The sequence below is a fragment of the Gobio gobio genome (assembly GCF_949357685.1).
Source record: "Gobio gobio genome assembly, chromosome: 13".
Taxonomy (NCBI): Eukaryota; Metazoa; Chordata; class Actinopteri; order Cypriniformes; family Gobionidae; genus Gobio; species Gobio gobio.
The window spans coordinates 2,219,429-2,234,409 of record NC_137106.1 but is presented as its reverse complement, the minus strand read 5'-3'; the positions used below and the strand labels follow the sequence as shown (position 1 = coordinate 2,234,409).

General features: G+C 44.9%; 1 protein-coding gene across 2 annotated transcripts in view; it reads right to left on the bottom strand.

The window, feature by feature from the left end:
• Positions 1-14,981, bottom strand: part of LOC307136191 (formin) — a 178,715-nt gene that overhangs the window by 95,440 nt on the left and 68,294 nt on the right. For both annotated transcript variants that reach the window (XM_079832981.1, XM_079832980.1), the window contains 2 exons: positions 8,172-8,893; positions 1-77 (listed from right to left, as the gene is read on the bottom strand). The exon at positions 1-77 is cut by the window's left edge and continues 65 nt beyond it. In XM_079832981.1, the coding sequence (XP_079689107.1) occupies positions 1-77; positions 8,172-8,893 (799 nt within the window). The remainder of the gene's footprint in view (positions 78-8,171; positions 8,894-14,981) is intronic.

Below are 14,981 nucleotides of genomic sequence, written 5' to 3'. Positions count from 1 at the left end.
CTTTAGCGAACAGATCCTCAAACTCTTTGGCGTTTATGATATCGGGCTCTTCCAGCGAACTCCAGAGTGTGTTATTACTGTAAAACACACACACACACAGCAGTGATGAGAACAAATGCTCTTAAAATAACACCGGTGGAGGAACAGATGGGATGTGTTGCAGTCTGGTACTGAGGCAAACAGTATTAGCGTTTGTTTCTGCTTTCTGAGGTCGTTCTGTGCTGGGGCTGAATATAAAGACACTGACATTGATGAGACTCAAACTCTGAAGTGTTTTTGAACGATTCTCTCAGTATTATGGATGAGAATTATTTGGTTTCTGCCATTGCTGAGAAACACGAGCAACAGGCGATGGTGTACGAGGGAGACTTAAAATAAATAAATAAATGAATAAACACTTATTTGGGATAATACAGCCTGATACAGGTGTTCAACCCCTTCATGGCCACAGGTGTATAAATCAAGCTCTAGGCCTGCAGACGCTTCTACACACATTAGTGAGAGAATGGGTCGCTCTCAGGAGCTCAGAGAACTCAAGCGATCGGTGGACACCTGTGCAATAAGTCCAAATATTATACTAAATATTCCACGCTCAACTGTAAGTGGGATTATAACAAAGTGGAAGCGATTGGGAACAACAGCAACTCAGCCACAGAGCGGGGTCAGCACATGCTGAGGGTCACAGAAGACGCCAACTTTCTGCAGAGTCCAGAGCTCCAGACCTCCAAACTTCTGTGTCCTTCAGATGAGCAGATGAGGAACGCAAAAGTTTTGGGAGCAGACGCAAAGTTTCTCAGGGGAACGCAAAGTTCTCTTTCATAGGTTCACTCGACGCTGCGTCACTTTAATGACGTAATGGGACGCCCTCTGGGTGTGCCGATTGTCTGAAGCCCTTATAGAATCACGCCAATTGATTGGCTGATGGCGCGCACGTCGCCCCACCTGACGTAGTCACCTATATTAGCGCTCGCGCGCGCCATCTGCTCCTCAGATTTCTCTGCCTTCACGAAGCGGCCATTTCATGCCCTTCGGTTATCGATTTTTCTGGCCCAAAAACAGTCGATATTTACCTCAGCACTTCAGCGACCGCGGATTGTGGAACTTTGTTCTCCTTGTGGTGAAGTGCTATGGAATTCCGACGTTGCCCACCGCCGTGCACTCGCTTCATCGCGATCGACGATCCCCACAGTAAGTGTGTTAAATGTCTGGGATTTCCACACGCACGCGACGCGGTTCAGGGGTTCTCTAACTGTAAATACTGCGATAACCTCCTTCTCAAAACCCTCCGCTCGAGGCTCGCGGTTTTTGAGAGGGAGTCATCCGTTTTTCCCCGTCGCGCTCCCGAGGCCGCGCAGGCCTCTCTTGGATCCGCGACCTGGGGTTCGGATGTAGAGCTCGAGGATGTGGAGTGCGAGCAGACGGGCCTCGCCCTTTCTCTCCCTCTCTCCCCCGAGCATGTGCGCGGGACTCCGCCTGTGGAATACTCGCACGATTATCTCTGTCCCAGCCCGGAGGCACGCGATGCGGTTTCCTTCGGACTGGAGGATGTCATTTTCACTGCAGCATCCGACTCCGAGGATTTCGGTGCTGCAAATACTGACGACGCTCTCCCGCCAAGCGGCCAGGAAGCGCGGCCATCAGCGGCGTATGACGAGCTCGTGGATGTACTCGCGCGCGCTACACAGAAGCTCGCGATCGAGTGGCCGGATGAACCCCGCGAAGCTCAATCTTCTCGGTTGGATGAGAGATTCCTCAGCGGCCCTAATTCTAGGCCTCCGCGGAGGAAGCTACCATTTTTCAGTGATCTACACAGTGAGATTTCTAGATCCTGGAAGCAGCCGTTCTCAGCCCGCCTAACTAACGCGGCAGCCGCTGATTTCACTAACCTCGTGGGTTTTGAGGAACAGGGCTATTCCGCTATTCCCGCGGTTGAGGACACGCTGGCCACTCACCTCGCGCCATCTTCAGCTCCCTCATGGAAGTCCCGCCCCCTTCTTCCCACTAAGCCGTGCAGGACCACTTCTGCCCTGATTGGAAAATCCTACATGGCGGCTGGTCAGGCTGGCATGGCCCTTCATACTATGGCCATTCTCCAGGCATATCAGGCGGATGTACTGAAGGAAATGGACGAGGGCACCGGTTTGACGCCGGAAGCTGTAAAGGAGCTTCGTAAAGCCACGGATTTGGCGTTACGAGCAACTAAACACACAGCTCGCGCTGTAGGGCGCTCTATGGCGGGCGCGGTGGCGGCGGAGCGCCACTTATGGCTTAATCTCACTGAGATTCGCGATAAGGAGAAAGTTTTCCTTATGGACGCTCCGATTTCCCAGTCCGGATTGTTTGGGGAGGCGGTTAACACTGTGGTTGAGAAGTTTAGATCTGCAAAATCCCAGTCTGCCGCTCTTAAGCAGTTCATGCCGAGGAGAGCGAGGGACGCTCCTTCCCCCTCCCCCTCTCAGTCCAGAGATCGCCCCTCTTTCAAAAGAGAGTTTACCGCCCGGAGGAGCGACCAGAGTTATCCTCCACCCACCACGGTCTGGGGAGCTCGCGGTCGTCCATTTCCCCGTCAACGTCCTCACAAACGCATCGACCCAAAGCGGCCCAGCAAACCTTCTGCTTCGGCCACTTCGAGTCGCTCCTGACCCTCCGGTCAGAAAAAGGGGAGCTGCAGTTCACGACCGGGGCTGGGTCAGACCGCGCAAGCGTTTCTGCCCGCCCCCCACCAGCTCTCCCTATCCAGCTCTGTCATTTCCGCCGCCCAGCGCGCTTCGGAATACAGAACCGAATATATCCTCGCCTTTTCCGGCGCTGGAGGAAGGAGACGCTCTCTGCTTTCTCCCCTCACGTCTGATTGGCTCACCATCCGCCGCTCGTCCAGACGGAGACACATCCGGTCTTCTCCGGGAACCAGAGCGGCCCAGCCTTCCACTGCCTACTCCGCGCCAGGACGCCACGTGCTCTCCTCTGCGGATGGCCACACCCCCCTCAGAGGTCCAGCTCGACACCCCAACTCAGGTATGTCCACCGCACCTCATCATACCTCCCACTTTGTCAAATTTCCTCCTCGAGTGGAAACTTTTGCCAGGGATATCATCCTGGGTCCTCCGCACGATTCAGTCAGGCTACACGCTTCAGTTCTGTCGCAACCCTCCTCGCTTCGACGGGGTCGCTCAGACGGTAGTAAACAGCGCCTCTCAGGCTTCTGTGCTACAACAAGAGCTCTCTTCTCTCCTCCTAAAGGGGGCAATAGAGGAAGTTCCGGCAACAGAGGAGAAATGTGGCTTCTTCAGCCGTTATTTCCTTGTTCCGAAGAAAGACGGCGGTCTGCGTCCCATCCTGGACCTCCGCCGCCTGAACTTCGCCCTCTACAAAGGGAAGTTCAAGATGCTAACGCTAAAGACTATCTTGTCTCAGATACGTGCGGAGGACTGGTTTGTCACTATAGACCTGAGAGATGCTTACTTCCATATTCAGGTTGTCAGACGACACAGGAAGTTTCTCAGGTTCGCCTTCAAAGGGAAGGCTTATCAATACAAAGTCCTTCCCTTCGGCCTTGCCCTGGCACCAAGGACGTTCACGAAGTGTATGGATGCTGCTCTGGCCCCGCTGAGGCTCCAGGGCATCCGTATTCTCAATTACCTGGACGACTGGCTCATTTTGGCCCACTCCAGGGAGTTAGCCTGTCATCACAGAGATGTCGTTCTTCGACACGTTCAATCTCTTGGCTTGAGAGTGAACACAGACAAGAGCGTTCTTACTCCGGCTCAGCAGACCACCTTCTTAGGTGTTCGTCTTGACTCCGTTCCGATGCAGGCCCGTTTGGCCCCTGCTCGGATTTCCAGTATCACAACATGCTTGGTCCGCTTCAGGCTAGGCCATCATGTTTCTGTGGGTACGTGTCGCAGGCTCCTGGGTCTCATGGCCGCAGCTTCCCCGGTGCTTCCCCTGGGACTGCTCCATATGAGGCCCTTCCTCTGGTGGATGAAACGCTCAGGGGCTCGGTCAACAGGATCGGCCCTTCGCCTATTGAAGGTGTCACGCGGCTGCTTTCGTGCCCTATCAATGTGGCGGGACCCTCTTTTTCTTCAGAAAGGGGTCAAGATGGGGGCTGTTTTCCGTCGCCAAATGGTTACGACGGACGCCTCTCTTACCGGCTGGGGTGCGGTATTCGAGGGCAGACCAGCTATGGGGATCTGGGAGGGGGAAGTTCTCTCCTGGCACATAAATTGCCTGGAGTTGAGAGCGGTATCCCTGGCCCTTCAGCATTTTCTCCCCTCACTCAGGGGGCATCATGTCATTGTCAGGACCGACAATATGGCAGTGGTGTCTCACGTAAATCGCCAGGGAGGATCACGGTCGCGCACCCTGGACAGGCATGCGCGCCGACTCCTCCTGTGGTCTCAGGACAAGTTTTTGTCCCTGAGAGCAGTCCATGTACCCGGAGTCTTGAACCTCGCTGCAGATTATCTGTCGAGACAGAAGCTCCGGTCAGGGGAATGGATGCTGAACCCTCAAACTGTGTCACAGATTTGGGAGATGTTCGGGAAAGCGGAAGTGGACCTCTTTGCCTCGAAGGAGTCGTCCCAGTGTCGGCTCTGGTTTTCTCTGAGCTCTCCGGCCCCGTTGGGGATAGATGCGTTCGCGCATCCATGGCCCAATCTGAAACTCTATGCGTTCCCGCCCATCAAGCTGATTCCGGCGGTTCTGTACAGAGTAAGGGAGAGTGGGGCCAGCCTCCTGCTGGTGGCTCCACACTGGCCATCCCAGACTTGGTTCTCGGAGATGGTTCTCCTCCTGGACTCCTCCCCATGGGAGATACCGGTCAGGAAGGACCTTTTGACACAACTTCAGGGCAGGATTTGGCACCCTCACCCGGAGATTTGGAAGTTGTGGGTATGGCCCATCAAGGGCCAACGATACTAAACGCTGGTCTTTCTGCAGACGTTCAGGAGATCATTGCTAATGCGAGAGCCCCCTCCACAAGGAAGCTCTATTCCTCCAAGTGGAGGGTCTTTGAGTCGTGGTGCTCGACTCATGCAGCGGATCCAGTTAACTGCCCGGTTGGTTCAGTTCTGGAGTTCCTGCAGGAGAAATTTGCTGCTGGAGCAGCGGCCACCACCCTTCGGGTCTATGTCGCAGCTATAGCTGCCGGTAGGGAGTCGGACGAAATCCCGCTAGGCAAGCATAGACTGGTTTCATCTTTCATGCGAGGGGTTAGGCGCCTGAGACCGGCACGCTCCCCTGGTATTCCCTCTTGGGACCTCTCCGTGGTCCTTGAAGGGCTAACTTTGGCTCCATTTGAGCCTTTGGAGTCAGCTCCTGAGCGAATTCTGACTCTCAAAGTTGCTCTTTTGTTAGCTCTATCTTCTTTGAAACGAGTGGGCGATCTACAGGCTCTCTCTGTTAGTGGGACCTGTATGGATTTTGCCCCTGGCTTAGTCAAGGTTACTTTAAGACCTAGGCCAGGTTATGTGCCCAAAGTTTTGTCCACGTCATTTCGCTCTCAGGTTATTACTCTTCACTCCTTTCACCCCCCTCCGTTTGACTCGGAGGAAGACGAGAAACTTCATTTGCTCTGCCCAGTTCGAGCGTTGAAGTGTTATGTTGACCGTTCAGACAGCTGGAGGAGATCTAACCAGCTGTTGGTATGCTTCGGTGCTGGCCGCCGCGGGCTTGCCGCTTCGAAGCAAAGGGTTTCCCATTGGGTGACAGAGGCTATTTCCTTAGCTTATGAGGTGCGTGGTTTACCTTCACCTCTTGATATTAGAGCGCATTCTACCAGAGGTGTGGCTTCCTCTCAAGCACTTTTTAGAGGGGCTCTTTTGGAAGATATTTGTGTGGCGGCAGGTTGGTCCTCTCCGCACACTTTTGTGAGATTCTATAGTTTGGATCTCGACATGGCTCCGGGTTCGCATGTCCTGTCTGCTTAACCTAGTCATGTAGGTTATCTGGTGTTCTTTGAGCCAGATACGGCAGCGCTTTAGCTTGGCGTGTTTGGTATATCGTTCCCATTACGTCATTAAAGTGACGCAGCGTCGAGTGAACCTATGAAAGAGAACGTCTCAGGTTACTTGCGTAACCTATGTTCTCTGAGTAGGGAACGAGACGCTGCGTACGCTGCCAAGCTCTTCGCGCTGCCGACAGGCTTTCCTTTTCGGCAGAGAAATCTGAGGAGCAGATGGCGCGCGCGAGCGCTAATATAGGTGACTACGTCAGGTGGGGCGACGTGCGCGCCATCAGCCAATCAATTGGCGTGATTCTATAAGGGCTTCAGACAATCGGCACACCCAGAGGGCGTCCCATTACGTCATTAAAGTGACGCAGCGTCTCGTTCCCTACTCAGAGAACATAGGTTACGCAAGTAACCTGAGACGTTTCTCAGGGGAGCACAAAAGTTTTGGGAACGGATGCAAAGTTTCTCAGGGGAACGCAAAAGTTTTGGGAGCGAACGCAAAGTTTCTCAGGGGAGCGCAAAAGTTTTGGGAACGGATGCAAAGTTTCTCAGGGGAACGCAAAAGTTTTGGGAGCAGACGCAAAGTTTCTCAGGGGAACGCAAAGTTTCTCAGGGGAAAGCAAAAGTTTTGGGAACGGATGCAAAGTTTCTCAGGGGAACGCAAAAGTTTTGGGAGCGAACGCAAAGTTTCTCAGGGGAGCGCAAAGTTTCTCAGGGGAAAGCAAAAGTTTTGGGAGCAGACCCAAAGTTTCTCAGGGGAACGCAAAGTTTCTCAGGGGAACGCAAAGTTTCTCAGGGGAACGCAAAGTTTCTCAGGGGAGCGCAAATGTTTTGGGAGCGAACGCAAAGTTTCTCAGGGGAACGCACAAGTTTTGGGAGCGAACGCAAAGTTTCTCAAGGGAACGCAAAAGTTTTGGGAGCAGACGCAAAGTTTCTCAGGGGAACGCAAAGTTTCTCAGGGGAACGCAAAGTTTCTCAGGGGAGCGCAAAAGTTTTGGGAGCGAACGCAAAGTTTCTCAGGGGAGCGCAAAGTTTCTCAGGGGAACGCACAAGTTTTGGGAGCGAACGCAAAGTTTCTCAAGGGAACGCAAAAGTTTTGGGAGCAGACGCAAAGTTTCTCAGGGGAACGCAAAGTTTCTCAGGGGAACGCAAAGTTTCTCAGGGGAGCGCAAAAGTTTTGGGAGCGAACGCAAAGTTTCTCAGGGGAGCGCAAAGTTTCTCAGGGGAACGCACAAGTTTTGGGAACAGATGCAAAGTTTCTCAGGGGAGCGCAAAGTTTCTCAGGGGAACGCAAAGTTTCTCAGGGGAGCGCAAAAGTTTTGGGAGCGAACGCAAAGTTTCTCAGGGGAGCGCAAAGTTTCTCAGGGGAACGCACAAGTTTTGGGAACAGATGCAAAGTTTCTCAGGGGAGCGCAAAGTTTCTCAGGGGAGCGCAAAAGTTTTGGGAGCGAACGCAAAGTTTCTCAAGGGAACGCAAAAGTTTTGGGAGCAGACGCAAAGTTTCTCGAATGTAAAGTTTCTCAGGAGAACGCTTAAGTTTTAGGAGCGAATGCAAAGTTTCTCAGGGGAACACAAAAGTTTTGGGAGCGAACGCAAAGTTTCTCAGGGGAACGCAAAAGTTTCTCGAATGCAAAGTTTCTCAGGGGAACACAAAAGTTTTGGGAGCGAACGCAAAGTTTCTCAGGGGAACGCAAAAGTTTCTCGAATGCAAAGTTTCTCAGGGGAATACTAAAGTTTTGGGAGCCGACGCAACGTTTCTCAGGGGAACGCAACGTTTCTCAGGGGAACGCAAAAGTTTCTCAGGAGAATGCAAAAGTTTCTCAGGGGAACGCAAAAGTTTTGGGAGCAATTGAAAGTTTCTCAGGGGAACGCAAAAGTTTCTCGAACACAAAGTTTCTCAGGGGAACGCAAAAGTTTCTCGAACGCAAAGTTTCTCAGGGGAACACAAAAGTTAAGTGAACGAACGCAAAGTTTCTCGAACGCAAAGTTTCTTGAACGTAAAAGTTTTGGGAGCAAACGCAAAGTTTCTCAAGGAAACCATTTAGATTTTTTGAAGAACGCTGGAAAGCAAACAACATTAGAACCCATTGACTTTCAAAAAACTGAAGGCCGTGAATATTTTTATAGAATAAAAAAAACACTTTTTTAAAATATTGCTTGTGTTTCACAGAAGAAATAAAAAGTCATACATTTCTTGTGTCTGGTGTCTGGGACTTACTTGTTGTCCTGAATCTGAATGCGGTTCCAGTAAAGCGGTTTCATGGGGCAGGCCGGTTCCACCGTAGGCTTACGTGGCGCTTTCTCAGCCGCCTGTCCGAATCCTGACCAGCCGAAAGCGGGAGGTGGAGGAGGAGGGCCGCCAAAGCCCGGCATTGGAGGAGGAGGAGGGGCTCCAGGTAAACCAGGTGGGGGCGGAGGAGGAGGAGGAGCTCCGGGTAGACCAGGTGGGGGCGGAGGAGGAGGAGGAGCTCCGGGGAGGGGTGGCGGTGGGGGCGGAGCATGTGCTCCCGGAAGGGGAGGAGGTGGGGGCGGGGCAGGTGCGAGCCCAGGTAATGGCGGAGGAGGAGGTGGCGGCGGAAGGGGGGCGGAGCTACCTGGAAGAGGAGGTGGAGGAGGAGGTCCTGGGCTCACACCCAAACTCTGGCTGATGGAGTCCAGGTTCAGTTTTTTGGGCAGGCTGGAGCTGGTGTTCAGCGCTCTTGTGTCCTCACCCTCAGGGGTTTTGATGAAGGTCTCGCGGTCAGTCTGGACACACACATTGCGGAAGCTTTTGGCCGGCAGGTGGTCTTGGGTGGAGACACACACCTCCTGCAGTTCGCCGCGCTCCTGTACGGAGGTACACGTGTGCTCGTGCTGCATCCGCCCGATGACCGACTCCAGCCGGGACACCACCTCCGCATGCTCGCCTCGGATCTGGAAAAGCCGTAGCTCGAAATCCGCCTGGATTGCAAAAAACGCCAATTACTATTAGTACACAATGGACAATAAAAAGAACACCAGAGCATGTGCTCTCACACTTCAACACTTACACTCATCTAAAGGATTATTAGGAACACCTGTTTAATGCAATTATCTAATCAACCAATCACATGGCAGTTGCTTCAATGCATTTAGGGGTGTGGTCCTGGTCAAGACAATCTCCTGAACTCCACACTGAATGTCGGAATGGGAAAGAAAGGGGATTTAAGACATTTTGAGCGTGGCATGGTTGTTGGTGCCAGACGGGCCGGTCTGAGTATTTCACAATCTGCTCAGTTACTGGGATTTTCACGCACAACCATTTCTAGGGTTTACAAAGAATGGTGTGAAAAGGGAAAAACATCCAGTATGCGGCAGTCCTGTGGGAGAAAATGCCTTGTTGATGCTAGAGGTCAGAGGTCATGGGCCGACTGATTCAAGCTGACAGAAGAGCAACTTTGACGGAAATAACCACTCGTTACAACCGAGGTCTGCAGCAAAGCATTTGTGAAGCCACAACACACACAACCTTGAGGCGGATGGGCTACAACAGCAGAAGACCCCACCGGGTACCACTCATCTCCACTACAAAGAGGAAAAAGAGGCGACAATTTGCACCAAAATTGGACTGGAAAAATGTTGCCTGGTCTGATGAGTCTGGATTTCTGTTGAGACATTCAGATGGTAGAGTCAGAATTTGGCGTAAACAGAATGAGAACATGGATCATCATGCCTTGTTCCCACTGTGCAGGCTGGTGGTGGTGGTGTAATGGTGTGGGGGATGTTTTCTTGGCCCACTTTAGGCCCCTTAGTGCCAATTGGGCATGGTTTAAATGCCACGGCCTACCTGAGCATTGTTTCTGCCCATGTCCATCCCTTTATGAGCACCATGTCCCCATCCTCTGATGGCTACTTCCAGCAGGATAATGCACCGTCACAAAGCTCCAATCATTTCAAACTGGTTTCTTGAACATGACAATGAGTTCACTGGACTAAAATGGCCGCCACAGTCACCAGATCTCAACCCAATAGAGCATCTTTGGGATGTTGTGGAACGGGAGCTTCGAGCCCTGGATGTGCATCCCACAAATCTCCATCAACTGCAAGATGCTCTCCTATCAATATGGAGAGAGGAAGAATTGTGCGCACATCCAATGAAACTTTTACAGGTGCCAGATTCAATAAAGAATATATCAAAGTAAACATCTGCACACTGTTAATACTGCTCCCAAAGATTTATTAAAATATGCAACGTTTCAACCCAAAAGGGTCTTCGTCAGGCAAACAACAAGCACAAACAGGTAGAATTTATATCTGTGTCAACCATCACACCTGACCTCAATAATGAGCCGATTAACCAATCAAAATAATAGACACAATCAAAAAAGAAAAAAGGAAAAACCCATAATTTACAAACCCAAATATAATTCAAAATATCATCTTAAACAATTTACTAGCAGGGACAAAGAACAAAAAGCAAAGGGGGATTTTTATAACAATACATGAAAAAAAAATACAAAAAGATATTCTCCATATCTCCATATCAATCTCCATATTCAAGCTAAAAATTAAGGGAATAATTTTGTGCAACACCAAAAACTTTATTTATATGATCAAATGCCCATGTGGTCTAGAGCATATATAGGTAAAACGCAGCGCTGCTTAAAACACGCATTGCAGAACATAGAAGCAATATACGTTTGAATGACCAAAAGAACCCCATTGCTGTTCATTTTAATCTTTGTAAACACAATTTGTCAACTCTCCGATATTTAGGAATAGAACAAGTAAGAATACCCAGAAGGGGCGGTGACATCAACAAAATCCTTTTACAGAGGGAAGCTTTTTATATATATACACTTAACACTCTTTCTCCAAAAGGTTTGAATATGGAGATTGATTTGAAACCTTTTTTGTGAATATTTGCTATTTCTTTTTGTATTTTTATTTTTCATGTATTGTTATAAAAAATCCCCCTTTTCTTTTTGTTCTTTGTCCCTGCTAGTAAATTGTTTAAGATGATATTTTGAATTATATTTGGGTTTGTAAATTATGGGTTTTTCCTTTCTTCTTTTTTGATTGTGTCTATTATTTTGATTGGTTAATCGGCTCATTATTGAGGTCAGGTGTGATGGTTCACACAGATATAAATTCTACCTGTTTGTGCTTGTTGTTTGCCTGACGAAGACCCTTTTGGGTTGAAACGTTGCATGTTTTAATAAATCTTTGGGAGCAGTATTAACAGTGTGCAGATTTTTGTTTACTTTGATCCTATCAATATGGGCCAACATTTCTAAAGAATGCTTTCAGCAGCTTGTTGAATCAATGCCACGTAGAATTAAGGCAGTTCTGAAGGCGAAAGGGTCAAACACAGTATTAGTGTGTGTTCATAATAATCCTTTAGGTGAGTGTATTATTGAAGTGATTTCCGAGCGTCCCTATCAGCCGCGGGATCAGGACTCTTCCTTCAGGCAGAAATAATGGAGCGTTTTCCTGAGCGAAGGCGACAGATCCGACCGCAGCTTTACAGAGGAGATTCGAGACGCGTTCAGAACTAAACTATCATCTTATTTCATCCACGGAGCTGCCAGGAGCATCTGGAGTCCATCAGAACATCATGGCTTCCCTTCACATTCAATATCGCTGTTTACAGTCAAAGGTCACCACATTAAACACTACAAGTACATTAACCTGCTGCAGCTTGCGAGATGTCTCTGGAAGACGAGCTGAATGTAGAGGCTGCATTTATTTGATCAAAAACTCTCACCTGAGAGAGAGTTTGGCTTTCAGGGTCGCGCATAAAACACACATAACGCTCGTAAAACAGTCTTACGTCGACGTCACTGATTTTCCACATCGGCTCTCGTGGTTTTATTCACTTTCAAAAATGATAAAACATCATATTGTCCAGACTGGGAGCTGTCCTCATATCTTGGCGCATCAAGCCTTAAAGTAAATCTGCATTTAGTGCTAAACTGACAGCAGGAGAACTCAATGCTGCATGAATACACACACACACACACACACACACACACACACACACACACACACACACACACACACACACACACACACACACACACACACACACACACACACACTCACAGAGAGCATCTGGTTACCTTTACATTCCCTTACATTCATTTTGGCATGGAGAATGTACACATATTAACACATATTCCTGGCCTTATTGTGAATTATTCATCAGTTACGCTTATCAGTTACATATATTTTTATATATATTTTCTGTTTTCAGTTTAATTTGAAAGTTTGAGTTTTTTGTCATTTATATTTGTTTTATATATATATATATATATATATATATATATATATATATATATATATATATATATATATATATATATATATATATATATATATATATATATATATATATATATATATATATATATTTATATATATATTATTGTTAAATTAATTAATATTAATATTATATATACATACATACATACACATACATATATATATAATTATTTTGGTAAAAGTTAAACTAAATGAAAATAAGAAATGTTATTTATTTTATTGTTAAATTAATTAATATTAATATTATATATATATATTAGGGATGTCACGGTACCAAAATTCCAGTAGTCGGTACCAATACCATAAAAATGTTACGGTACTCTGTACCAATTTCGGTACCACAGCTAAATGTTTTTTTATTCTTATTTTATTTAACTATTTAAAAAAAATTATAATTAAGTTTTTTATTTATGATGATAATCATTATAAGTAAGTAATACATAAATATTTAAAGGCTGTCTGCTGTTTAAAAGTAAACATTGTTAATAAAAAAGATCATGTGAAAAATAATCAACCATCCAGGCATAATTATTATTATTAGTAGAGACGTATTATTATTACATAGAGACGGCGCTAAATCTACTGTACAACAGTAGCCCAATATATTCTGTCAATTTCAATATTTTAAAAACCTAACTTTTATTTTGACAGCAGTAAATAAATTTTTTTAATAAATAACATTTCTTATTTATACACATACTGTACATACAGTGTATACATTAAATATTGTGTTTTTACCATTTGTATTATATAAACTAAATTAAATTAAAACATTTTATGTATTTCAGTTATTTCAGCAACAAAATAATAAAAATTTAAGGCATCCATATATATATACAGTATATATATTAGAGATGCATTGATGTATCAGACGATTTTTTATCAAATTACAAACCGATGGTTATTAATGAAGAGCTGTGTAATGTCTGCTGCATAATCCAAGATTATACTGTAATATTCCTGCTGCGCTGCTGTCTGTGTTTAAATGTTAGTGTTAACAACAAAAGACCAACAAAACAAAAAAAATCGCTCACTATTGACTAAATAACTTTCATAAGGATTCATTCCAGCAATGAGAAAAACTCAGACGGAATCCAGTCATAAAAACAGAATTTACTGCAGTGGAACGCCACGGGATTTAACAAAGTTTAATAATCTATAATCTAAATTAATATATCGCTTAAATAAAATTGCGATATATACTAGTGTCTGTGAATATTAAGCCACAAAAAGACACACAATTCATATTGTTTAAATATGAATCCTGACTGTTTCTGTGTCTCTGTGTGAATTAATCATTTCATTTACCTCACACACACACACACACACACACACACACACACACACACACACACACACACACACACACACACACACACACACACACCTCAATATATGAGGACATCTCCAGTCACTTCATGAGCATTTTACCGTTTCATTCGACAAAATCTATCGTCATATCATAAACACACACACAGAAACTCAAAGGTCTTCATCCCGTCAAAATAAAAGTCCAGTTTAACAGTAATTATGACAGGATTAATGCTGTACAGAAGAGCTCCGTCTCAATGTAATCATAATATATGTATTTAATTTATACAGTGAAGAATATGCAGTTATTTAACATTAGTTTACTTTATTTCTGCACCTGGAAACTGTTAAACCTACTTAAAAGCTCTGTTCATTTCATATGTTCTGTTGTATTTATATATATATATAATTATGTATTTATGTTGGCCTGCTGAATGTTAAATGGATCCAGTCGATGTTCATTAGAAATGATTTGATAATTCAGCAATAAACCAGCTAGTAGGATATAAGTTAATGTATGTTTTTTAACTTTGCTGATTTAAATCATGATCAAAACACTCTATTTTAATGACAAGTGAAGAGTATCGGTATTGGAATCGGACAATAATTGTTTGTTAAAATAAAAAAATCCCTAGGTGCATCCCTAATATATATATAATATTTACAATTTAAAAAAATGTATTGTGTATAAATTATTAAGGCTGTCAAAAGATTAATCGCGATTAATCGCATCCAAAATAAAAGTTTGTGTTTACATAATATATGTGTGTGTACTCTGTTAATTATTATTTATATATGAATACACACACATTCATGTATATATTTAAGAAATATTTGCATGTATATACATTTATATAATCTATAAATATCTATTCTAAATATCTTATCTATTTTTATATATAAAAATAATATTTTTTTCTTAAATATAAACATGCTTGTGTGTGTATGTATATATAAATAATAATTAACAGAGTACACACACATATATTATGTAAACACAAACTTTTATTTTGGATGCGATTAATCGCGATTAATCTTTTGACAGCCCTATAAATTATATATAATGTAATGAAGTAAAAATATTTTATTTTAAAAACTATTAAACAAAAAAAAATCTGTCCTATATATCTGTGAAACTACTATTTCTGTAAAGTTGAAACAATTTATTCTTTGTTATTGTTTTTTAACGTTATATTTCCTTTTATCTGTGCTGTTTTAAAAATATATATAATGTGCAATTTATGTATTATTATTATTTATTATTATTATTAATACTTTCTTTATTTTTTGGGGAGGGTTAAGCTGGTGGAAGAGGTAAAAACTAAAACATATCACTGTTAAAACATTAAAAAAATATTCATTATTTCATTATATTATTTCATAATATTTTCATATTATAGATAGCTAGAATGTATAATATATTATACGTAATACA